The sequence below is a fragment of the Gobius niger genome (genome assembly GCF_951799975.1).
Source record: "Gobius niger genome assembly, chromosome: 18".
Taxonomy (NCBI): domain Eukaryota; kingdom Metazoa; phylum Chordata; class Actinopteri; order Gobiiformes; family Gobiidae; genus Gobius; species Gobius niger.
The window spans coordinates 5,527,941-5,553,305 of record NC_136869.1 but is presented as its reverse complement, the minus strand read 5'-3'; the positions used below and the strand labels follow the sequence as shown (position 1 = coordinate 5,553,305).

The following is a 25,365-nucleotide window of genomic DNA, read 5'->3' as shown; positions in this document are numbered from 1 at the left end:
TGGGAATAAGCCGTGCTACATAATTTATTAAGATCCTTTCAACATCTTTAAACTCTAATAGTGTTTGAAGCCGCTCTTTTAAGCCTAAGAATTGTTAAAGTGTTAAATCACACTGATCTATTGCGATTTTATATGGCTTGGTATAAGCAGAAGTGTGTCAGTGTGTTCAAACAATGGTTTTCAAACTGTGGTACAGGGGCCACTACAGCTGTTATATTTGATTTGTTTACAGACAATTTAATCCTGTTTTGTTTACTTGGGCCAATCCTTGTTTTGAATTACTTTTTAGTCCCGTTTTAGACTTGATTTGGCCCCAGTTTTGACCTGCTTTAGTCCTATTAATGATGATGTAGAGCAGGGTGTTATTAATCTATTTATTTTGTTGTTAAAAGTTTGAGAACCGATGTGGTATGGTGTCCAAATTGAGATGGTTTGAAACATGTAAACATAATGGAAATTATGCTGAGCCAGTTCTGCTGTATGTATAGATGGAATTCTTCATTTGATTCTAGCACTCCTCTGCAATGTCAGTATATCATTTACAGTTATTTTAACATAGTGCCATAAATAGAACACATCTTACTATTTGCTGCTCTCCCTGCTCCACATGCAGCAGTTTATGATATTATTCCATATTGTCTGTTGGAGGGTTTGTGCTTAACCACAATGAAAATTCAAAACAAAGCAGGTACAACCCCAAAAATAAACCTGATAAACAATATTAAGGGATTTATTATGCACCAAAACAACTAAAACAAGTCCTTCACCTTGGCCTGAACATTGTCTGAAAGTCCACAGCCAGTTTGTTTTGGGAAAAACAACTCCAATACGACAACACGAGAACTGGAACGCCCCAGGGCTGTGTACTCAGTCCCCTGGTTTTTACATTGTTTATACATGACTGTACTCCACAGCAGAAAGATTGGACTTGACATCAGAGTAGTAGGGCTCATCGACAACAATAATGACTCAATGAAAAGGGAAGAGATGACACATCTGGAGCTTGATGTAGGGAGCACAATCTGTTCCTGTAGTTATAGAAATACAATTATTCATGGATGGTGTGGATTTCTGAAAATCTCAACAAGAGCAGACACTTCTCCATATTTTTTTATGCATAATTTGAGACAAGACATCCAATTTTTGTTATCACTTGATATAATTTTGAATACTAACATGTGCACACACCCAAAGCAAATAAAAGACTCCCGTTCAATACATCCCCATATTGATCCATTCCATTTCCAGGAAGCTGACATCCCTCTGTCCCCTACTGCAGCTCTGAAGGTTTCTTTCACACAGATTGCACCTGTATTTGCTGAAATGAATGTTGTTTATAAGTGCATGGTACAGTGACCTCTATAACAACAACAAGGCCCTGCCGTTATCCTCTCCGCTGGGGTTTGGACTGGCTCCCGATATTAAAGTCGCATTTGGACATAAATAACACAGTCACCTCGACAACAGAGCAGCAGTGGGCGGGCCTTCTGACCACTGTCCTTGGAGGAGTGAGGAGAGAAAGAAAGACAGGGATGGAGGGAGTGGGGGTTGGCACTGGCAGACTACTTTTTTCTTTTGTTTTATGGCATGTTGTGCAACGGAAGATGCAATATGTTTATTTGTACCTCCCTGAGTGCAATGAAATACTAGTCATTACTAGAGCTGGGTTAAGTGACACCTGTATGGTATCGGAAAATAAACTTCAGGTAGTGGAATAGAAAAAATATAGGTATCGAAAGCAGGTACCGAAGAAAACGTATCTTAGAGACCAAGTTTGAGGCAGGGGCAACATTAAAGGACGTTACGTGGTTGTTTCAGCTCAAGTAGATGATACAAATTTAAAAGAAATAGTGTTTTATGGAATGAATTAACATTATTGTTCGGTTTTCTGATTCTAGATGACACATATATTAGAATAGGTTTCGAAAAAAACATTGTTCAGGTATGTATTGTGACATGGCACCTGTTGTGCTCCCTCCTGCCTGTGGGCGGCGCCCTATGTTTAAATGGCCCAGCAATTAGCTTCCTCTTCCCTGACCTCCAGCTCTTCCTGTTTTGGTGCACCACCACTCCCATCTCAGGTATAGCCTTTTCAATCCAACATATCAACTCTTTTAATACCCCTGTAAAGCGCATTAGATGCTGGCTCCCCTGATGTGTGAAGGTCGGCTATTGTATTAACTGACTCCTATTGTTCACCTAGCAAATGCTAACCTGGTGTGTGCGTTTAGCTGTAGTTTTGTGCTGGCTGCCCAGTGATGCTGTGGAACTTGAGTGCACAGTTTTCTCAGTCGGACCCGCCCTTTAAGGCCTCCGGTCACTTAAAAGCGTTAAGCTCTGGACCACCGAGGCAGGTCATTTAGTATGTAGCCTTCATTTCAGGTGCAGCTAGCCGTTTAGCCACCACCATTCTTTGGTAATCCAGCCGTGTGGAGCCAGAGTCATGGAGAACCAACTGTTGCTCTGAGCAATTCTGATCATCACTCTGTTTAAATATGTTGAATCCTGTATAATTCAGGCTTGAGTTTCATTATTGGCCCGTGCAAGACTTCTTAAACCAATATATTCTGCCTTTGCTAGTGTGTATGAACTAGCCTTACAGATCGTGAACAGTCTCCAGGAAGCGTTTTGGTGTGTTTTACTGAAGCGAGCGATTAGCACAATGCTAATTTACATGGGAAAAGCCATAGGGATGCTAACGGAATAAGCGTTGAATATATTCTTACAAATTACAAATTGGAAACGTACTAAAATGACTGAATTTGGTATCTAATGGAAGCTAAGATCACTATGATACGGATATTTACAGACAGATATTTTTGTAGACCGAAAATAAAATGTACAGGCTGAAACACTGAGGAGTTTGACTTTTTGTGAGACTGTTTGGAGCATAACTGAATTACGGAAGCACTAAGCGGACAAAACGCAAACTCTTCCCACAAGGGGGCAGTACACAATATATTATATTTGCACAACAGAACAAGTGTCTGTGTCAATTTAAAGCGAACCTGTGTGATGTTACTGGTAGTTTTTGTTTATGGTTGATTTCCGGGCTGACCACCCTCCCCTTAATAATGTACACTTTAGTTTTACATCGCTATGGTTACTGAGCTACACCGCCCTGCCACAGTATCGCAAACCAAGTATCGTTAAAGTACCGGTATCAAATATAACGGTTCCCAGCCCCATTACAACTCAAGATGCTGCAAAGAGGTTTTCTTACTAATTCCTTTAAATAAAAATCAAGCCGTTTTTTAGCATTTCTGTATTTTCCAGTGCGATTCATTGGGCTAATACCGCTTATTAAATCAAGCTGTTACACAACCTCGCCTACACTGTCTTACAACGCCAACTTTCCGGTCATAAGACAAAAGTTCAAACCGCTGAGCCACTTCATCATCGTTGCAAGAAATTCTTCAGTAAAACGATGTTTATTATTATTTTCCCTCTTAAATCTAACCAGGCTTTATCTTGATGACGGGAAGATACGAGACGCACAAAACCCGCACAGTCACTCACACTTTACTGGCTGAACTAATTACACCTTTTAGTTTGAAGCCAATTTAAGAAATCGGGTCAAAAAACATCCTTTTATGCCGCGAGCCAAGATGTTGCAGGAGTCAAATAGTGAGTGAACAGCCCTGAGTTATGTGGTAATTAGAGCCTCTTATTTCAAAGACAAAACCTCCATTCTTTTGACTGACAGCCCCCCAAAAAAAAGAAACGTGCCGAGCTGTACACGCGCCGTCCTCACAGCGGCTTTACAGCGAAGGTTTGGCTCTAAATATTTTGACTGGCTCCTGCTGTATTGTACTGTTGGGAGTGTTGTCGCTGATTACTTGAATTTTAATTAATAGCCTTTGAGACTTTATGAATTTATGCATTCCTCATTTCATGTAAATTTCGGGGACAGTGTTAATTGCGCTGCTGCCAGTCAGGACGCTGTTAAAAAAAAAAACAGGGAAAACAGGGACAACGCACTTCAATACACGCGGATTTTAAGTAGTGGGTGGAAGTGATGAGTTAATACATGCCTCCGACCGATGTGCAACCTGACTGTTATGAGACGACTGAAAGAGTGACATGACGGACTTCTCTTTTGATGACGCCAACACAGATTTAAAAGCTAGGAAGAGAGAATGAAAGAACTCCATCTTGCAATCTAAGTCCTTCATGACTGTTGTAGGAATTATGTTTATTATTTTATATGGTTCATACAGGTTACAGTTAAATTTGCGGCATATGAATTCCATGAAATGCCCAAATACGGGATTCTTCTTTCCATAAACCAAGAAATCAACGCATATTACATTTCTTAAAGGAACAGGCCACCGTTTTTCCCTTGCTGAGATATGTTCTTACCTGAGCCTAGACGAGTTGATGCGTACCTGTCTGGTCTTTGTGTGTGCCCTCAGTCACACACAAAGACCAAAGGTGTTGTTAGCATTTGGCCTCTCCCAGTGTATTCCTATAGCTCCAAAAGGAGGTGAAATTGGAAGCGGCCACGCTCTTTCACAGGCACGTACAAAGACCAGACAGGTACGTATCAACTCGTCTAAGCTCAGGTAAAAACATATCACAGTATGGAAAAACAGTGGCCTGTTCCTTTAAGATTTGCAAACATTCAATCCAACAAAGGAATGAGGGGAAATTTAGATATTAGCCTCTTAACCTCTGAACAGAGCACATTTTCTCCAGTTTGGCTTTACACAAAACTAAAAGCTGAGAAAAACAGGCATCAAAATGGCGAAGAAAAAACAAGGATGAAAACAGCAATAAAGCGACAAAAGCGAGACAAAAAATGTGGCCGGAAAAGCGGGAAAAATGCGACAAAAATTTGGCGCAAGCTTGACAAAAAGCAACAAAAAAACGCTATGAAAGAGCAGCAAAAAAGTGTCAAATGTGATGAAAAAGTAATAAAAGCAGAGACGAAAACATGACAAAACGCTTCAAAAGTGTGACAAAAACGCAGCAAGAAAGTTTCGATAACTTTTGTAAGTTTTAGCTTTCAAATGAGTTATCAGACTTGGGTAAAGCCGAAATGGAGAAAATGTGCTCGGTTAAGGTGCTGGGTAAGAGGTTAAGAAACAGATTGTCAAAAATGCAATAAAAACCTGACTGTTGTGCACAAACTGTCGATCGATGGCAGTAGTTTCCAAGAAAGTTTGACTTGAATCCTTTTTGTTGCTGTTCCATGACTTTATTATGCTGATGTGTCTGATCAGTACTATTTTTCTATTTCAGTTTCACCTACTCGGCATCTAAAGAGGGCTTTGCAAAAGTAAGTGTGTGAAACTGAAAAAAGTAGTAGTACTGTTACATTAAGTGCTGCTCAAAAATGTGGAGCAGAAAATAGACATACCTGCTCTACATGGTGTCAAGTGTAAAATATTCTTTGAAAACGTACTTAAAGGCACTATATGAATGAATGCATAGGTTTACTGAGTTATTGAGTGTGTTTTGCATGCACACTGTATGCCCAGCCCTAATGGCTTTCATAAGACACTAATAACAACAACAAAAGGACCAGTTGCCAGACAGTAGGCACAATATACAAGGAACCTCTACTTCTGCAGTAAATTTACTCATTTTCACCTCGATGTAACATGGCTCCCCAGAGGCGTAGAAGCATCAAAGCTTGAAATCTCTAGTTTCCGACACAAAACTATAGATGTTGTAGATGTTAAGAGCATGGACCTCATGGGGTTCAAAAATTAAAGCACACATTGGTGCCCTTTCCAGCAGATGGCGCTCCAGTCGGCTGCCTGGGTTGCCTATACCCTGGCCTATAGCATAATTAGATGCATTTGCAATTTTAACATTTTGCTTTAGTGGCTTCCTCTTTCATTGTAATGTATAAATGTAATAATATATATATATATATATATTTTTTAAAGGTATAGGGCGTTTCAGTCAAGCACATTTACCATATATTTTGAACATACTACTACTTTTAATTTCCACTATTGGACGTATAATATACTCTGACCTACACTTTTAGCTGCTCATCTCACTTTTAAATGAAACATATAGAAGTTGAGCAGTCTGTACTTTTCTATCCTCCTGGTTTCGTCATCGAAGTCGACGCTGTAAGTCCAGTAAATCCACGTAGCATTTCAATAACGTGGCTAATGCCGTCCTTGGCATTCAGGGGACCTCTACGGTGTCCTGTTTGGCTCTAAATGCCCGCCGCATACAAATGAAGCCGCTAACATCTGTCCCACTTAGTCCCCGCGCTGATGGCATGAAAGAGCCGCAGCTACTTTGGCTTTTCACGGCTCGCTGCTCTGATTAACCAGTTTGTTCAGGCTTGGAGTCCATAAAGTAGTGCAAAGATGAGCAGAGCTGACCCCCGCCAGTGTTTGCAGCCAACAGTCCCAAAATGAGAGGCATATTTTTTGACTGATAGGGGATGGAAAACCAAGAGTGGAGTTAAAATTGTGTAGCTGTGGTGTTACTGGGAGCCAAGAAACTGCAATTGCTTGGTTCCACTTGGTGTAAAAGGAATTATCGTGCGCCAGGAGACAACATGTGTTTTCGCCAGTGGCATTTGTGGAGGAATAGTCAAATGTGAACCTTTTTTTTTTTTTTTTCATTAAAAGTCAAACCAAAGTTCAACACAGACTTTTAGAATCAAGTTAATGGAAGAAATCTAACCCAAAGCGATCAAGGCAAGAGTGTAAAAGCGATCATAACATGCAAACTTTGCCAACAGCGAGGAAAGCCCCTGAGTGGAAAATGCAAAAAAATCTGTTGCAATAACATTATCTTTTCCTTCGTTTCACTGCAGTCGACTTTCAGACATAATAAGTTAAACTGACTAAGGCTTAAAGGAGGGGTCATTGTGCAAAATCAACTTTTCAGAGCTTTTTGCCATGTTATGATGTGGTTCTTGTATTAAAAAACAAACCTAGAGCTGCGTTCCGAACCGCTAGCGCATCTTTCAGTAATCTTTGTATCTTCTCCTGTGGCTATTCTCAGCACAGCAGCGGCAGTTCCTAAAAATCTCCTCCTGAGGGCCTATATGTATCCAGGAAATGCTTTCTTCAACCCTCGATCTCTTCATACGCTTAGAGAGAACGCTCCCTAGTGCTTCACTACAGCCACAAAGCCATGCGGACTCTTTACTTTACCCTTTATCGAAACAACTAGCGAAGGACAGCAGGAGGAGGGGCTTATTTTGAGATCACATGAATTATCCAGTTATGTAACTATTGTAAGTGAAAGTGAAAAAGATGTGTTCCAGGGTCGCTACAGGTGACAGTGTAATGTTTCAATGCCTTTTTCAAGCCTCAATATGATGTTTTAATTCTACACATGCAAAAAACATCTTGGCATATTTCATTTCTTATGATTTGTAAACATCCAATCTAAGAGGGGAATGAGGGGAAATGTTGATATTCAAACAGGCAAAGCAAAAGTTCAGTCAAAACCAAGAAGAAAAACAAGAAATTTAGATGCAAGGCCAGTTTCAACCCACTGTAATGCATTTTAATGACTTTTAAGGCATTCATTTTTGGTATAATTAATTTAAAGCAGTACTAGGTAACTCATGCCCCTTGAGGCCATAAGCGCCACTGCAGGTGTCGTAGCATGCTGCGTTTTTTTACTCATTAATTGTCCGTGAGAGTAAATACTACGCTGACAGAAAAGACAAAGGGAGAGAGGGATAATGTAAATCCAATTATATAATGGAGATCATTTTTTTCACTTGAGCTTGGCTGTAAATACTGTTTAAAGTGGTTTCTTCGTGATTCTATTAGTGTGTATTGGTGACACCGACCCGGAGGCAGGAAAGCTGCGGTTGTGGTTTTCCGGCCAGAGACACCAGGGGGAGATGAAAGACCTGCTTTAGTAGTACTGCTTTAATGACTAAATCCTTTTGAATGCCCCGTGGGAACCCTGTTTTTGAGATTATTGCCAAATATCTGCCAAAAGAATAACAAAAGTATTATTAATTGCCCCTCAGCACTTTTATAATATTCCAAAAATATGTCTGTGTAAAGAAGGGACAGTAAGTGGTGAGAGACTGGGCTTGTCAGGATTTCTAATTCACCAGCAATGAGCTCTTCCAGCAGTAGTGGGAATGACACGTTCTGAGACAGTGAGAATCAAGCTTTCACTTTGAGCTAACGGCTTGCAAACTGCTGGCACACACTGAGGGTCATTTACCAAGCATCTGCCAAAAGTGGATCTGCAGCGCTTTCTTTCCCTCACGCAGCCTCCTCTCCTTTACATAACACAGTTTAGGCCCTAATACTGTACTGAGCGCCATTTCAAAGGCTAAATTAGGTGTAACATGCTCACAAACATGCTATTTTCCTGCTTGTTATTTAGCGCCCGTCTTGATAAATGACCCCCTTAGAGCGCAGAACTGCTCAGAACGGTCCCGTGATGGATCGTGGGCTTTAACAATGTGGAGGAAAAACAAACCAGAGCTCTTCAGCAGTAGAAGAAGAAACCACAGCAGGAATAGGATTGCTCAAACTTCCATGAATGAATTGAAATACAACTCCAGATAAGTTTTTGATAAGGAGACAGTGCTATAACATGGGTTTAAAAACAGCATTCAGCAACTACTAACAAAACATTTCATTTTATATCATTAATCCTGGCTTTTGCGCCCATTCCAAACTCTGGTGATCCGTCGATGTGACAAAACTCCAAACGATCCTCATATGGATTCACAAAGTGCTGCTCCACACAATTGCCTTTGATTTAGCTCTGATCACTCTGCATGTTTCAGTTCATAGCTGTATAATTGCGGATTGATTTCAGCCCCGGATGCATTGTATTCGCTGAGCTTTGTTTGTATGCGGGCCCGATTGCTTTATTTATATTACTCTGAATGGGATAAAGTGGAGTGCAATGAAGCAAGCCTTTAATTGGAAAAGACTGCGACAATCTAAACGCTCAATATGACTACAGCTTATTAAAAACCGGCAAATGGCCTCGCATGGGGTGAATGCCCAATGAGCCCGGACAAACAAGTAAATACCAAAAGAAACTGCCTCGGCGCAGCGTGGGCCCACAATGGGGAGAGATGAGATGGCGAGATTAGATGTTGATAGTTTTGTGGCTGACGATATTACACACAATGTGACGCCTGTTCCGTCTGAAAGGTCTAATCTCGGCGTCCTTGCGCCCGGGTATCCGCGATCCCGCCGCCGCGCCGGCCCAAACCATCTCAATCTGGAAATGTTGTCTCCAGAATATCAAACGCGAGCTGCGCCTCTGATGCATTCAAGTCATTTCTATCGTCGCACATTATAGGCACTGTTTTGCACTCAGCTTTTATTACATTTAATGCCACAAACCCGCTGCATATTTAATTTCATCAAACAGACAAGGAGAAATGGACAAAACAGGAAACTTTAAAAGTGCATGTGAGGTTTTAATGCTTTTGAAAATATGACCTATTTAGATGGATCTGTTGTAAGGAAGGGATATAGGTAGAGGTAAAGTTTCACAGCAGTTTGACTCATTTCACACTGACATAACATGGTCGGGACGGCAACCATTTCAGTGTTTCAATCTTTGCCTTCATCTATGTCACTTCCTGTCAGCGTCCAAAAAGGAAGTGAAACTATAAACATCCCAAAAACTGTCAAACTAAAGAAAGCTGGGAAAACCTTTAAGCAAAATCTTAAAATATAGTTGTGTTGTTTGAGCAAAGATTGTATCTAATGTGTCATATGCACTTTACGCAAAAATGTGGTCATTTTCAGCCCAAACTGCTGTTTTAGTTTTTAGTCCCTCTGGGGGTAATACAAGTGTTAATGGGATCATTGTAGGGTCTTTCATCTCCCCCTGGTGTCTCTGTCCATAAAACCACCATTGCAACTTCGCTGCCACCGGGTTGGAGAGCAATACACACTAATGGAATCACGAAGATGAAGCTAACAGGCTAATGGGCAAGGCTAACTGTGGGCTAGCGCCACTTAAACAGTATTTACAGCTAAGTTTGAGTGAAAAAAATGATCTCCATTGTGTAACTGGATGTACAATATCCCTCTCTCCCTTCGTCTTTTCTCTCAGCGTAGTATTTATTCTCACGGACAATTAATGAGGAAAAAAGCGTAACATGCTACGACACTGGCAGTGGCGCTTATGGCCTCTAGGGGCAAGAGTTTCTTAGTACTGCTTTAAATCAAGTTTAATGCTTTGCCATTTAAGGCCCTCATTAGGGCAAAATTCATTCAATGATGATGCCTTTTAATGCCCCGAGGAAACCCTGTATTAGTTTCCAAGCAGAAGAGGGTAGTATTAATATTCACTCAAATGCATCTCACATTGTTTTACTACTTTGTACTACTTCTTTTCACTTCTACTTGATGAGGTGTGTTCATTTCAAGTATCAATACTCTCATTTGAATCTTTGAGTGACGGCTTTGTGTTCACTTTCTTGTAATTCATTGTATATTTGATGTCGTCTCTCTTGTTTTGCTTTTCTACTCGAAATAAATCCCTTTCCATGTTACATTTCTCTTACTTGAGTGAACATTTTCACTACTCTTCCAAACTCTAATGGCAAACAGAATCATAAAACCAAAAATGTATTCCGACAGCACCATTTAAACTCATAACCTGTCAACTTTTTTGCGGAATCCAATCGTAGAAAGTCTCTTAATCTTTTCTAAAAATTCAACTGTAATTACTCATTTCTTCTTGTCATATCAAGAAGAAGTTGCCTCATTTTGTTTTGCCCCACGCTTCTACAAAACCTAATCTTAAAACAGCAAGACCTTATTTGTATCCATCTGGAAGACAGCTCATGTCCAACTCTGCAGTTTTAAATAAAACCTAGACCCAATTTGAGCTCTGAAGCCGTGAATCCCACACAAAAGCAAACCACAGGGCCATTACTCACCCACTTCGGACATCTCGGGGACACTGGCGAAGTACACATCCTTGGCGAACCTCGGCTCGTTGTCATTGATGTCGTGGATCTTGATGTTGAACTCCGTGTCCGGCTCCAGCTCGGCGAGGGTGGTGCGGTCCAGGACTTTGGCGTGAAGGATGTACATGGCTTTCTCCTCGCGGTCCAGGCGTTTCGTGGCGTGGATGTCTCCGGACTTCTCGTCGATCAGGAAGAGAGTGCCCGCTCCGTCTCCCGTCAGCTCGTACCTCACGTTGCCGTCGCCTTTGTCCATGTTGGAGTGGAGCTGCGAGGGAAGAGACAAAACGAGAGTTAGCTCCTAAGTTACTGGTTATATTTAGATCTATCTGTGAGTCCTCAAAGACTTTCAACATTCTTACAAGCCGGAGGGGCCTCAGTCGATACCATGAACATACTGAACACAATCTCCCAACGTAAATCATTTTCTTTTCCGTTTCTTTGTGTGATCATCTTGGCTTCAAATTGTTCAGATTTGTCAGTCTAAGTACCATCGCTACTCAGGTATCTTCCAGGTAGGAGCTGCCTTTTTTTATTTTCTAAAAAGTAGCCCATTGGAGCATTTGAGCCCTAGAGATCCACACACAATACCACATGATTCTGATTGATTGTAGTACGTCGGCTGATGGATAGCGACATTTTCCGAATAACCCGTCTCTCACTCAATGAATCCTTGGTACCAGCGCGATACTTGAATGGTGAGTGATTTGTGATACTGTCAAGCAATTGCATTATCATCAATGAAATACTAGATTCTGCAGACAAGCAGTTTTGCCCATTATGATTCTTTTGAGGGTTGTCAAAGCAAATACACTGCCTGACCCCCCGAAAAGAGTGGGTTTAACTAACTGTTCTGTTATGGGGGTTGCAGCAGTTGCTCAGGTCCAGGTTCAGCAAACACTATGTGCCCAAAGAGTGAGATCAGCTGACGACCTGAACATCCTGAGTGACCAGGTTATTCCATCAATGGATTTCGTCTTCCCTGATGGCACGGGCGGATTCCAAGAAGTCACATTGTGAAAGAGTGACAGAGGTTCAGGTCCAGAGTCCAGATCTTTATCCCATTGACAATCTTTGGGATGTGCTGGAGAAGGCTTTGCGCAGTGATCACACGCTCCCATGATCAATACAAGATCTTGTGAAAAATAAATCCAACACTGGGTCTTTTGACATCGCTGAAGCTTACTGAAACAATGCCACAGCGAATGTGTGCTGCCAAAGCTCAAGGCGCTCCAGCAAAACATTGGAGCGCATGACCCTGATATTTTTTTTGTGCCACCTGTTTGCTCGGAGGCTGACCATACAAAACACTCAATTTTAAACTAAAATTCACAATAGAGGTTAATCACTCCAAAAACAATGGCATACCCTCCATTCAAAACAAACCAGGCTTAATTGTGAACTTTGCATAATTTGTGAACATTAAAGCACTATACTCTTCACGCTATATTGTGCTTAGACTTTGAAGTTTACATGCCTTGACATTTGAAATCGCTCAGAAAAACCCACACTGTCTGTCAGATTAATCACCCGGAGTTCTGCGCCACACTGGAGACGGTTATTAGCAGACCTCGTGTAGCTCGTGGCCTTTTCTCTCATTTTACCAGCGTTTGCATCATCTGTTGCCTGTTGCAGTGTTTGTTTTTATTGGGTCACAAAGTCGGCGCTCTGCCGCTGTCTGGAAAATTGTATCATAATGTAGGAGCTAAATAGGGCTGTGTCATCAATTATGTAATGCATCGATTTCAAGCAGTTGCCTCAAAGGACCACGCTGCCCTTCTAACCTCCATAAAGGAGAGCGAGGGAAAGTAATGGGGGAAATGGAGAAATCGACCAGATACAGAGGAGGAGGCATTAGCTTACAGAAGAAAAAAAAAGTTAAAGCTTATTTACGGTAGCGCTCTCGCCTCAAAATAAGAAAGTCTCAATCCCTCAGCTGTTCCATTTTGACGGCCCAGAATGGTTCCCACATTGCATTGCTACATGCTCAACCTTCGAAACATCGAGCTGGTCTCTGCTTTTTCTCGAAAAAGCAGAGACCAGCTCAGCACCACCCCCGTCTCTCACGATGCCCCCCAACACACCCCTCAACTGTCATCACAAACACATGCTGGGATGACAAATGTTTGAAGCCGCAACAGTTAGCGGCTAACACAGTCAGAGCTTAGCATCTGACCAACTTATTCTAATGCTGCTGAAATCCTTGTTTTTAATAATCCAGTACGTACAGTTGGTGGGTTGCAGGTTCTAGAATGTGATGATTTCACTCGACCCAGTGGGGGGCGGGAGCCAGTTTTTCCTATTAACAGCACTACACTTTCCCAAGTTGTATCTAAAAAGAAAATTGACCATTAATATCAGTCACTGGGTCCATGATCTCTCTGTACGAGACCAAACATTTCCTCACAAATAAATCACTTTCCTCCTTATGGTTATAGAGCACTGGAAAAGTGTGAGGGTTTGCGGGAAATAAAATATCTCTCCATTTTCTTCCGCTTTATCCAGGACCGGTTCACGGCGCAGCAGTTTGCGCAGAGGTGCCCAGACTTCCCTGTCCATTGCACTCTCATGCTGTTTTGGGGAGACCCCGAGGTGGCATCAGGCCAGAGACATGGTCCTTCCAGCGTGTCCTGAGTCCGGGTGCCTCCTCCCAATACGACATGCCCAGGAACACCAGGAGGCCTCCGAAACAGATGCCCGAGCCGCCACAGCTGGCTCCTCTCGACGTGAAGGAGCAGCGACTCTACTCTAAGCTCTTCCCGGGTAACAGAACTCCTCACCCGATCTCGAAGGGTGCGCTCAGCCACCCTTCGAAGGAAACTCATTTTGTCCACATGTATCCGCGATCTTGTCCTTTCAGCCATTACTCAGATCTCATCTGCATTGTAAACTTAGTTCTAAATGGAAGTATTATGTTCTAAATGTCTCACTTTTGAGCTCCCCTACAGGACGCTAGGTCTGTGAAAATCGATAAATTATCCATATCGTTGTTTGGTTCAAAGCCTGTGGAAAAAGTAGCAGCTTATCGTCCAGGAATTACGGTATGTGGCCAGAAGAGACTCCACTTACCGTACCTCAGTTTACACAGTGACAGGTTTACACCGAATAGGGGTTCCCATGGGAGTGCTTGGATACTGGCTGGCCAACAGAGACGGAAGTTTGAAAATGATATAAGTAAAAGTCGAGCGTGTAGAGCATTCTCCCACATTCTCAGAGGTTAGCGGTCCCTGCGCAAAACGCTTTTTCTTCCTGAGTGCTAGGATTGAGTGTCCCTGGAACTCTTTTATTCCCTTTTATTTGTACAATTTAGCTCTTAAGTGAATAAAAGAAATATTAGCAAAGTGTGAAAACGGATCAGAGAGAAGAATGATTAATCTGCAACACCGAAGACTGAAGAAAGCGCTTCTCTCTCAGATATCTGCTTTACGGACCCTTTCCCTTGTTTGTTTCCAGTCCCAAACTTCTAATTTTAGAAATGTAAATTGCACTTCGATTCCCCGTGGATGCAATTTATTCACGACTGCTGTGAAAACTCCCCATCATCAGCTCCCAACATTCAAAACGGCGCATTCAAATCACCGAATCCATCTCGCCAACAACAACTCGGCTTGACACTTCATTAGTCCTGAGCAAATTAGCGCCTCGATCCCTCTTCCTGATTGCGCTTTTGAAACGATTCAGAAAAATGACCTATGGCTATGTACAGTGGCTAAAATTAGTCACCCACGACCTATCCATCGCCTCAGAAGGATCTGGGGGTTGTCAGGGAGAAACAGCGGCTTTCGGCGACGACAGACTCGGATTCAAACTCATTACGCCGCCGCGCGTGACACTCGATATATTTAGAGCGCCATCTCAAATGACAAGTAGTTAGGGAGAGTGAATGTACGTCAGGGTTGCATTAATATTAATGTGACTTGCATGCTGTGATGGGGGGGGGGGAGAAACTAATTATTTTTCTTTGCGCACTCTTTGGATGTCAACAGTGGAAGTGGAAAAAAAAGAGAGTTTTTGGCAGAAAAATCAGAAATGCGGTGCCAGAAATGTTGGAGGAAAAAAAATGGGGTGTTAAAAACAAGACGCTGTCAAGTTCAAAATGAGCAACACGCCAACAAGTCTCCGGCACTTCCTTATCCGGAGTCGATTAAAAAGCACAGTCACTCTGCGGGAATTTTCATCTGTGTTTGTATTGTGGATGCCGCAGCTGTAGAGTGGGCTTATTCTCGCGCCGTTGAGAATGACTGACGGGACAATAATAGCGGGGATGCATGTGAATCTGGCGCGTTTGAATGCGCTTTTATGGAACGTAATTTTCGCTGGAAATAATCGCGCCTACAGTGACACCGCCGTCTCCTCGTCCGCTCTCAAATGCATTGTGTTTGCGAGCGGTTCAGTGACAGAGACGGACATGCTTTGTGACTGCGGTAATGTGGGGAGAAGAACTTGAAGAGACTCCTGTGTGAATGGATAAAAACAAACCTATACTGTGTGCGGTTTATAATGCACATTTTCATCATTGTACTGGCATTTCCTGTTGTATACTTCACCACAGTATGTTTGTTTTGTTTGTTTATTGTTTAATTGGTCGGGACAATGCAAGTTAATGAGCACACATGGGATTAATGCATGGGCTAATTTCCAGCCATTGTTCCCGATATAACTATTTAAACAGTTTTCCCACTGTTCCCCACTCGCACTCTCATGCACACTGTCATTCATCCTGGCCTATTGTTCATGCTAACCGCACACAGAAAGGCCCCAACCTTGCCGTGACGTACAAGCGCTGCGCCTCCGTGCAACTCATCCCGTATTTTTATGCACAAAAAAAAGAACATTGTTTCCAGCGGAACTTGCCCGCTTGATTTGAAGGAGAGATATTGCAGATTTTAGACCAGTGTGCTCTCTTCACCCTAGAACAATCAAATTCATAACACCATCACTAACGCCGGGTGATTTTTACCCGAGATAATACACCCGATAAAATGTACTTCATCAAAATCTATCAAAACATGACAGTACATGACACTTTTGAGTCGTGTTCTTTTATATTAAACTGTGTCATGTCCAACAAAATGAAAGAAAAGCATCATGAAAGGCCAAAAAAATCCTAAAAAATGAAATAATGAAGATGGAAACTTGGTTTTTGGTCCACCCATTCCGGGGATCCTTGGCACAAACAGCCACAGGCGAGAGAAACTAAATATGTCATATTTTGAATGGGTATAAATGACCAGCTGACTAAAATAACCATGTGTTACTCACTTGCTTGGAGGCCAGAGACACTGAATTCTGCGACAGGAGCAAAGCTGTAGTTGAAGTCGCAAAATAAATGTGACAGCCCTGAATGTCAACCTTGAACGGGGGCAAGACTGCCTGATTATATACACTAACCCTGCCCTACCTTCTATCACTATCGCTGGGTGAAAATCACCCAAACATGTGCCTGTAGGAAAAAGTGTGAGACCCAGGACACTCAGATAAACGCAGCATCATGAAAACCACATTAATGTATTTGCTCGGGGAAAACCACCCGGCAATGGGTTAAAGGGACTAGATGCAAGTTGGTAATTTTTATAGTCACTACTGCCACCTCAGGTCATACGCGTAACTACAGCTTCTATATCAAGCTCGTGACGACACCTTTTTGAGCGACAGTGCAGGATTTTAGAGGCAGTTGTGGTGAACCGGTCTGGGCTCATTCTACACATTAGGACATGGCTGGAACATAGAATGTATAGTCCCGTTAACATACAGGTATAACATATATAACATTAATATTGTTTTTCCATAGATTTATATGGGATCTGCCACTAAAATGATCTCCTACAGTCACAGAATTCACCAGTCTTTTACAAGTCGTGTTTTTTTTTCCAGAAGGATTTTTCAGTATCTAATCTCTTGCCTAATTTATTGAGCGTTCAACCACATAAAAACCAAGCAGAATATGATTGTTTGATTGATTTTGTTTTCTCTAATAACTAGCTTCTTCCATGACTAAACAAGATAATAAAGGCCTCAAAGATAAGATAAGACTTTATTGATCTCACAATGGAGAAATTCACTTGTTCCATCTGCTCTCAAGAACATTATCAAGAAACAATATTTGTATCTAATATGTAAACAAAATAAACTCGACATTCAACACTCTCATTGATGACTGAGAGCTGCACTCACATGTTGCTTCTAAAACGTCAGGGCTTCGTCATTGTAACCAGCTTTTACAATGCATTTCTCTACTGCACATTAAATAAAACAACCCTTCTACTCCAGCCACTGAGTCTGCACCGAGCGCTCAATAATAAATTCTTTTGATTACTCTCCACACTCCTCCCTTTTATTACCATATCCCTCCGTCTCGGCCGTTAATCCGTTAAAAAGCCACCTACGAAAACAACAAATGACAAACCATCAAAGCCAGCCGCCCGCCGCGTAATGGACTTCTTTTTTTACAATGTTTGAAAACCTCATGGCACTTTATTTACATAAACTGCGCGGCGCTGCGTGGCCCTGCTAGACCTTACCTCCTGCACTTCTGCTAATTACCCCGGTGTCTATATAGTCTTGTGGATAAACCGCTCCTCCCTGTAGCCAGATATAACTTTCTTAGTCAGTATAAGTGCAAATAAGGAGGTGAATCTGCAGCAGTAAGCATGTTTCTCTGGGTTATTAAGAGACACTGTGCCATCTAAAAGTGAAATTATTTTTTCTCGGGGAAAAAGGAGAGTAGTCCAGGTGCACCAGAGTTGAGGTTTTTATGCAATTGATCTCTGCAGGGAAGCTCTACAAAGACTGAAGGTACAATTATTCCATGCATTATGTACAGTAATGCCGAGTTTGTAATATACATATATGAGCTTTATATCTCAGGTGCAAAAAAATAATAGCTTGTGCGACCACTGTTGCATAAGTCAAATAGGTCTGGTGATGGAAGTGTCTAGTCTAAAGGCACAGAGAAGGCACATTGGTGACAGTGGATTCATATTATATAGCAGGAGTATAGGCAAGTTTGTGTAAAGGAGGGACGATTTTCATCATTGCCAAAACATCAAGGGCCGAACCTCATCACTGTAGCCCAAAGAACCATTTTTTGCTCATTTTAAATGTTTTACATTAAATATGACCTATTTGTAGGTATTTTTTTATGTAAACAATTTTTCGAGTACTTATTTTTTATTTTATGTATTTATTTTCTTATTTGGTCGGAACAATGCATGTTTAGGAACATACATGGATACATGCATGTAAACACGCCACACCGGATTATAGCCATAGGCTAAGTTCCCTCCATTGTCCCTCACTCGCAGAAGAAACCATAGCACCCAAAGGAAACCTACCCTGACACGAGGAGAACATGCAAACTCCACACCGTCTAGGTGGGAATCAAACCCGGGACCTTCTAGCTGTGAGGCACGAGTGCTAACTGCTGCACCACTGTGCCACCTTTTACAATGTTCACACTGGTCACATTTATATAGCGCCTTTCTACCTGCTTTAGATACTCAAAGCACTTTACATCAAGGAACCGCTCACTCACTCGTCTAGCCAGCCCAGCAGACACTCTGATTTGCTGTTCAAACACAGAGGTTTCTGGGCTGGCAGGGAATCATAATAAGTAATCATGAGACTTGTGTATCGTTAGAACACTTTGTAACTCCTTTCACGATCAACGGCGTCTTAGTACTCGCGTTGGCCGCTGTATTTGTTTTCACACGGATGGAAAAGTGTGTAGTCGCTGGCCTGGTCGGTCTAATTCAAATCAGCAATTAATTCCAAGTTATCTTTATCTGTACTTAAGGAGTTTCATTTAGTCTTCAGACAATTGTTCCTGGAGTCCATTCCCGGTTAGTGGACACATAAATTTACCGACTGAGCAACTACTTCACAAGGTTCTGTGGACCATAGACGCCGATTTATGATTTTTCCCGGTGGGTGCCCAATTAAAAAATTAAGACAAGGGTCGGTATCGATCAGACGAACTTGTGTTTATGAGTTGGGCTTGCTCCTCATTTCGTTAAACAGAATGTAATGACCGAACCGCGCTCGCGTGTCAAGGAAAAGAAAAACAGCTCTTGTAATTTATAGGTTATAACTATTAAATCATTTGTAAAATGGTCCCAACTTATATAGCGCTTTACATCAAGGAACCACTCCTCACCCATTCACACTCTCATCCATACACCAGTGTGTACAGACAATGGGGGTACGGGTCGCCCCAGCGGCTTCGAAGGATGGGTCAAACGCAGAGGATACATTTCCTACGGGGACACTGAAGTACATCTTAACGTTAACCTCAACCTTCCGATCATGAGGCGACCCGCTCTACCATCTACTCCACCATTGCCACCATTTGTAATAAGGTCAAATTCGCCTGGGTGCCCAAAGATTAGGGTGGGTGCTCAAGCCCCACATCACCCACGGGATCAGCGTCTATGCTGTGGACTCCTTTTTGCAAACGTTATGAATACCCCTTAGGCACTTGAACTGACAACCTTTGAATCAGTGGGCAAATTTCATAAATGAGCCTCAGATGATGTTTTCCTTTTCATAGGTAATTTGCAATATCCTCCTTACATTTTAGCGCTTGGAGCAAACGCCAAAACTTACATCGAGTAAAAGTCCTCTTCTTTAAAAGTAGCACAGGTGCACGCTCTGGGGTTGCTGTTTTTTGCATTTGATCTCTGCGGGAAAGCTGTGTAGGAAAAGTAGCTATAATTATCCATTGCAAAATATACAGATATGGCCTGGATTTTAATGGCCAAGATGGAGTCCTACACTATACACATACTGTAGATGCATTTCCATATGAAGTAAACATGTCGGATACAGGAAATTATAATACGGTATGAGAGCGGCGGCCCTAAAAGCATTGATGTGTGGAAGCCCTTGACAGTGTTGATGTCTTCGGATACAATATGAATAGCATTATGTATATGGCGGTAGTGTGCCATTCAAAACGGCTGCATTATCCACTGTTTTTCCACCACAGAAAGGGGAATATAGAGTGTTAAGACTTTTCCCCAGCAGCGTTCTGACAATGCGCCTCCAATCGCCGATGTCCTCTTGTCGGTGCATGACTCACTCGGATAAACTTAGAAATCCTGTCCAGGCCATTCTCGTTGCTCGTAAATTAAGAAAAGGGAATCGTGACTGCTTTAATGACACATACTAGCCCATTGTGTGACTGCAGTAGCTCGAGCAGAGTTTATTTTCAGAGCTTTTGTAGCCAAACAATTACAGAGTGAGCCTGTGGTTTTTTTTTGGTTGCTTTACTTCAATTATCAAAATTTTTGGTGGTTTTTATGAAATTGTTGCAACTCTACGACAAACCTTGCAAGGCTTCGGCAAATGTTTTTCGGCTTTTACTGATAAGTGGCTTTCTTCGAGGGTTAGGAAAGTGGCTAGAGGGGTTGAATTGATCTCTTTTTACACTGACATTAGAGTTTGCATACAAAACCCAACAATGAAACCAATCGAACCCAACAACAAAGGAAAAAAACAAACATTCTTAATACTTACCAAAGTCACATACAATTATATCTATACTACTTTACTCTAAACAACCCTTAACAGCCTCCTTACTCCTATATACTGTACATACTGTAGAGTTTGCAATAAAGGATGTTATGGGCAATGTCCGCCATGATTTATCCGCGAGGCAGCCATGTTCAGAGACGTGCATTAGCAGAATAAACAGCTCTACAAACTGGGGGATCAGTACTGGAGAATGCAGCTAGCATATAGTCACAATCCTCTTGTGTGAACAGTAACACACACAGCATCGTTGAGTTTCCGAAGGTTGACTCCTACTTACTGGACATTTGCTTAGGGTATGATGCCAAATTTACCAGTTTACATGGCACCAAAAAGGTTGATTAGATGTTTTATTTAAAGTAGCTATATCATGTAAAAGCAGCTGCTCACCTAACTATAGTAATTCTGTTCATTTAGTTTGTTTCAGGGTCTACTGCTGACAGGCTCTGGTTTGTATTTCCTGGATCTTAGAAGGAACAAAAAACTGTCCTTTACATTTTTACATGTAAAAAGCCCATGATCAATCAAAGTGTGTTGTTCAAGGTGTCATGGATTTGCCAGCATGCCAAGCAGAGGGTCTGTGTCAGGAGCAGAGCATCAGATGAGCTCACTGGATGTCCACAAGGGAGCGTTTTATCACCAGTTTTATTCAGTCTTTTTACAAATGAATTTGAAATCAAGTCAAATTGTTCAAGTACGCAGGTGATATGACGTTTATTGGCATCCAAACAACCCGTCAGCTGAGGGGATCTCCCGTGACCACACCAAGGCCCTGGTGTAACAGCAATCAGCCTTCAATGAATGTAGCCAAAACCAAGGAACTCGTTTTAACATCCAATCCCAACACAAATTGACATCATGTGTCACTCAACAGTCAGAGTGCGCTTTCAAGTACCTTGGCACAATTTGAGACACCCAGATCAACTTCCAAAGAGGAGGTGTTCAAAAAGTGCTCTCAGCGATTGTGCCTGTGACAAATCAATGCATGCAATCAATGGAGCATGGTACAATCACATGACTTGCAGAACAAAAAACAAACTGAACAATCAATGGGCTCGAAGATTGTATGGAGATCCCAGAGGCCTGTACAAGGAGAGGACACTGATTAAAGCCTGAGCTATAGCCTCTGAACCATCAGTTTGAGCTTCAAAACAAAGGCTTTGTTGAAGCAATCTATAAGCTGTTCTGTAATATTTCAATTTCATTTTTTTCAACAAGGCCAGTCTGTATTGTCCTAGTCTTGTGTTTGTATGTGTTGATGAATTTCTACCTCGGTAGACAATTAAAAAAAGTGTATTCTAATCCAATTTATCGAAATAGTCTGGATTTTGATTCACTTGCTTCGAATCTTGCAACCCACTGTGACACCGCGTTGCAAAACCCAATACATTTCAGACAACAAACCCTCTCTTTTCCCCACCTCAGCTCCTGCTCCAAGTTCAGAGCCCGCAGTAATAAACACTAGACACTGGAGTGACTTCTGCTGTTGACAAAGCGTGCCACGAAATGTTCAGCGCGCCTTTAACCAAATCAACTGTCAGCGGTGGCGCCTTGTGTTCTTTTTGGCTTTAGTGGCCCTCCTCCCAAGGCCTTGAAGCAGCACAGAGCGGGGCCTTGATGAGTGAAATCGCCTCGCACAACAAACACTGAAGAAATTGTCAGCAAAGCAAGCGGCAAAATCATTGGCAATTCTCGTCAGGTCTGGCCTAAGCATTGCTCGCCGTCGCTGCAAAGGCGAGATAGCAAAATGGAGAGCCCGAATGGATACAGAATAATTACGCTAACCCGCCTTTTTGAAGCCACGGGCGAGGATTTTTCACTACTACGCATGTTAGCCAGGTTAAAACTCGCACAACAAGCTTAAATGTGCTTGCTCGGTGCTTTACATGCTCAGCGAAAAAAAAAAAAAAAACGAAGACTGGGGAAATACAGTGGAGCTTTTGATAAATGTTGAGAATGCTTACCGCTACAACATTACGAAAACATAGCCTTTTGTTACGTTTTCTAATTCAGCCAATTTCCATAAGTCATTTTAAAAAGGATGGTGTTGTTTTTTGGAAAGTATTGCTCAGCATTGCGAGTGCGGGCCTAATATAAGAAGTAGGGCGCCCCAGCTGCACACAGGCAGCCTCTGTGCATGTCACTAAGTCAGAGAAGCTGTAGACTCTATGCGTAAACTCCCACTGCACGATACCCACCATTACATCGCCCTTACATATTCTACAAAATATAGTACTTTCCACACACATTTTTATTGCACAAGCAGATATGCCTTTAACCACTTAACTGCCACCTTAGGGTTTGGGTTTAGGAGTAGGTTTAACTGTTATTTACATCCAAATCTCAAAGCATATTGACTGGAGATCTTACAGCCTATGTGTCTTGCCCAACAACACAATGAGAGTGTGGCCCTGCACAATTCGAACCAGCAACCCTCCAGTCACAAGACGACTCGCTCTGTCTTTGCCTCTGCCGCCCTTGCTATAAAATAGTAACAACAATATACAGACGCTAGCACTGGTGAAGACTGCCGGGGACTCCTCCTGCTGGCAGCTTTAGGAATAGCTTGTTAAAAAAATATATTTTAGTTTTGATTTATAGTCTGGTTTACAGCTTCAGCACGGTGTGATAAACACACTTTGAGCGCATAACAACTCAGAACTGATACAGAGAATGGGTTTTCAAACCTTTTAAGACAGTTTTGGGTTTAAATTTGACAAAATCGTAACCAGGAAGTGCGGAAAGAAGTCCTGACACCGTAGAAGAAGAAACGAAGAAAGCTAATTAAAAAATAAATAATAAAATTCGCCAGCTTTGCCAGGAGGATTACTCTGTGTGGATGTTTAAAACTCTAGGTCTGTTTTTTGATGAGGGAACGACGCTATAACATGGTTCAATAGCATTAATTTACTCCAGTTGTGTTTCCCTGCAGTTTTCAATGGAAAGTATTTTGGGGGGAAAAGTTGGAGAAAATACTGTTCATACCTTGCCTTGAAATAATAGGTTTCCTACCATGTTTTCATATTTTTCAATGTAACAGCATTTAACATTATAACCGTATGATTTTAAGCTTGTTAAGCATACAGCATTGATTTTTGGGCCAAAACATGTTGCAAGAAAAGCCTCTATGAAGTCTTTCTGCGGCTATCAAATGATTGATTACTTTTCAAGGCCCTGTTGAATAGCCGTGATATGTATCTTACTCCACTCACATTCACTTCATGGTCTAAACGCCTGTGTGTCGCTCGATTGGAGTGCTCCTTGGAAACTGCAGCTTGAGCATAAAATGGCTGCTCTAACTCTCACATTTACATAATATATATGCAAATGTGTTACTGTAAGTGCACAGGATGCTGTCCAATAAGTTCCCTTTGAAAGTCTTACACTGTGCACTCTGATTATTCCTAAAGGTTTTTCAATCGCAACGTTCAAGGTAATTTGCAGAATTATGTATGACATCTTTGGCTTGATAAGAACATCGTTACGGCCATAGTTTGGAGAAGAAATATCTCGGGAATGTTCTCTCGTTCTTTCTCTATTGGTCTGGGTGGGTGTTCTCCGGGTTTTCCTATTTTCCCTCCTCAAACTAAGACATTATAGACAAATGTTCCAGTAAGATCATCATGACAGAGATCATCATGGCTCATAATCTGTTGTCAGCTTAGCAAAGACATGGCTTAAAGGATCCATCAAAGGGTCACACATTCCCCTTTGTGGCCAACAAGAATATTGTATTTGCTATTTTTTCTTCTTATAATCCTAGCTCCTGTCTTTGTAACATTTCGCGATTATGTTACTTCTCTTTTCATAACATTCGCCTGCAAACCTCTCCAATCTCTTCATCTCCTGCATACCATAAGGGTGACTGTTCATTCTGTACATCCTTTTGATTGCCGTAATGAAAAAAATAAAAAAAATCCTTCTCAAGTGACAGTCGGCGTGCGCGTGTGGGCTGATTGGAAGAGGCTCTGATTGAAAGGAATGGAGAATCAACAAGGTCTCCCACAATGCATCGCTGCAAAGGTCTTTCTTTTTTTTTCACGCCATCAACGTCTTTTCATTGCTCTGACCATAAAAGAGCTTTTGATCCAATATTTCCTCTTGACACATGAAGCCCTTTTTTCATCTAAACATGTCACTTCCCATTTGCTTATTCATCAAACATTCAGATCTGCCCATATTTCTTGAGGCAATCTTGTGAATTAGCGATTACTTGGCACCCATAGCTCAGCCCTGTTTTTTAACCCTTCGTCTAATATATCATGGCCGCATGTTTCCCCTGACAGTTTAATGGTAAATGATATTAGACACGAGAAGGGAACGCAGGGCTGCTTGGATGTAATTGCTGTCACGCCACTGAATTTGGTGCCAGGAAGCATCAAAGTGTCAAAGAAAACCGCAGTGCTCAAGAAAGTGGCATATCAGCGCATGACTCTGCGTAATTAGTATGGGTTTGTGCTTTACGGGGAATTCAAATTGCAGTACGCTTGCTTTCGGAATTTAAGGGGTTTGTGTGAAAAATAGTGCTTTGTTTTGGATGGTGAATGCTAAATTGAAGTCTTGCCACTAAGAAGGTCCCAGGTTTCATTGCTGACTCTTCGTCTGGCCTTCCTTTGTCCTTTTCTGGCAGACTCACTTAGTTTTTTAACATTATTTTGGGGGTGCATCCATCTACTGGAGTGCTGGGATTTTAGGGAGAGCCAGGACGTTTCCCTGTGGGCCGCGGTGCTTTTGGGCATAGCTGTCAAGTGTCCTGTTTTGGCCGAGAAAGTACCGCATTTTATAACAAAATGATAATAATAAAAGACTCCTCTGCCTCTCCAAACCGAAATTCTGCCACGAGACTCGAGGGAAATGGTAACTGCAGTGGCCTGGGTGGCAGTTGTCGCGAAGTTGCATAGCTGTCAAGTGTCTCGTTTTTTGCCCGGGAAACTGCT

At 41.9% G+C, this 25,365-nt stretch overlaps 1 protein-coding gene across 1 annotated transcript in view; it reads right to left on the bottom strand.

Annotated features, from left to right (window-relative positions):
* LOC306977687 (cadherin-10-like) overlaps positions 1 to 25,365 on the bottom strand; it is an 81,359-nt gene that overhangs the window by 30,938 nt on the left and 25,056 nt on the right. The window contains exon 3 of the mRNA XM_079576101.1: positions 10,871 to 11,165. Within this exon, the coding sequence (XP_079432227.1) occupies positions 10,871 to 11,165 (295 nt within the window). The remainder of the gene's footprint in view (positions 1 to 10,870; positions 11,166 to 25,365) is intronic.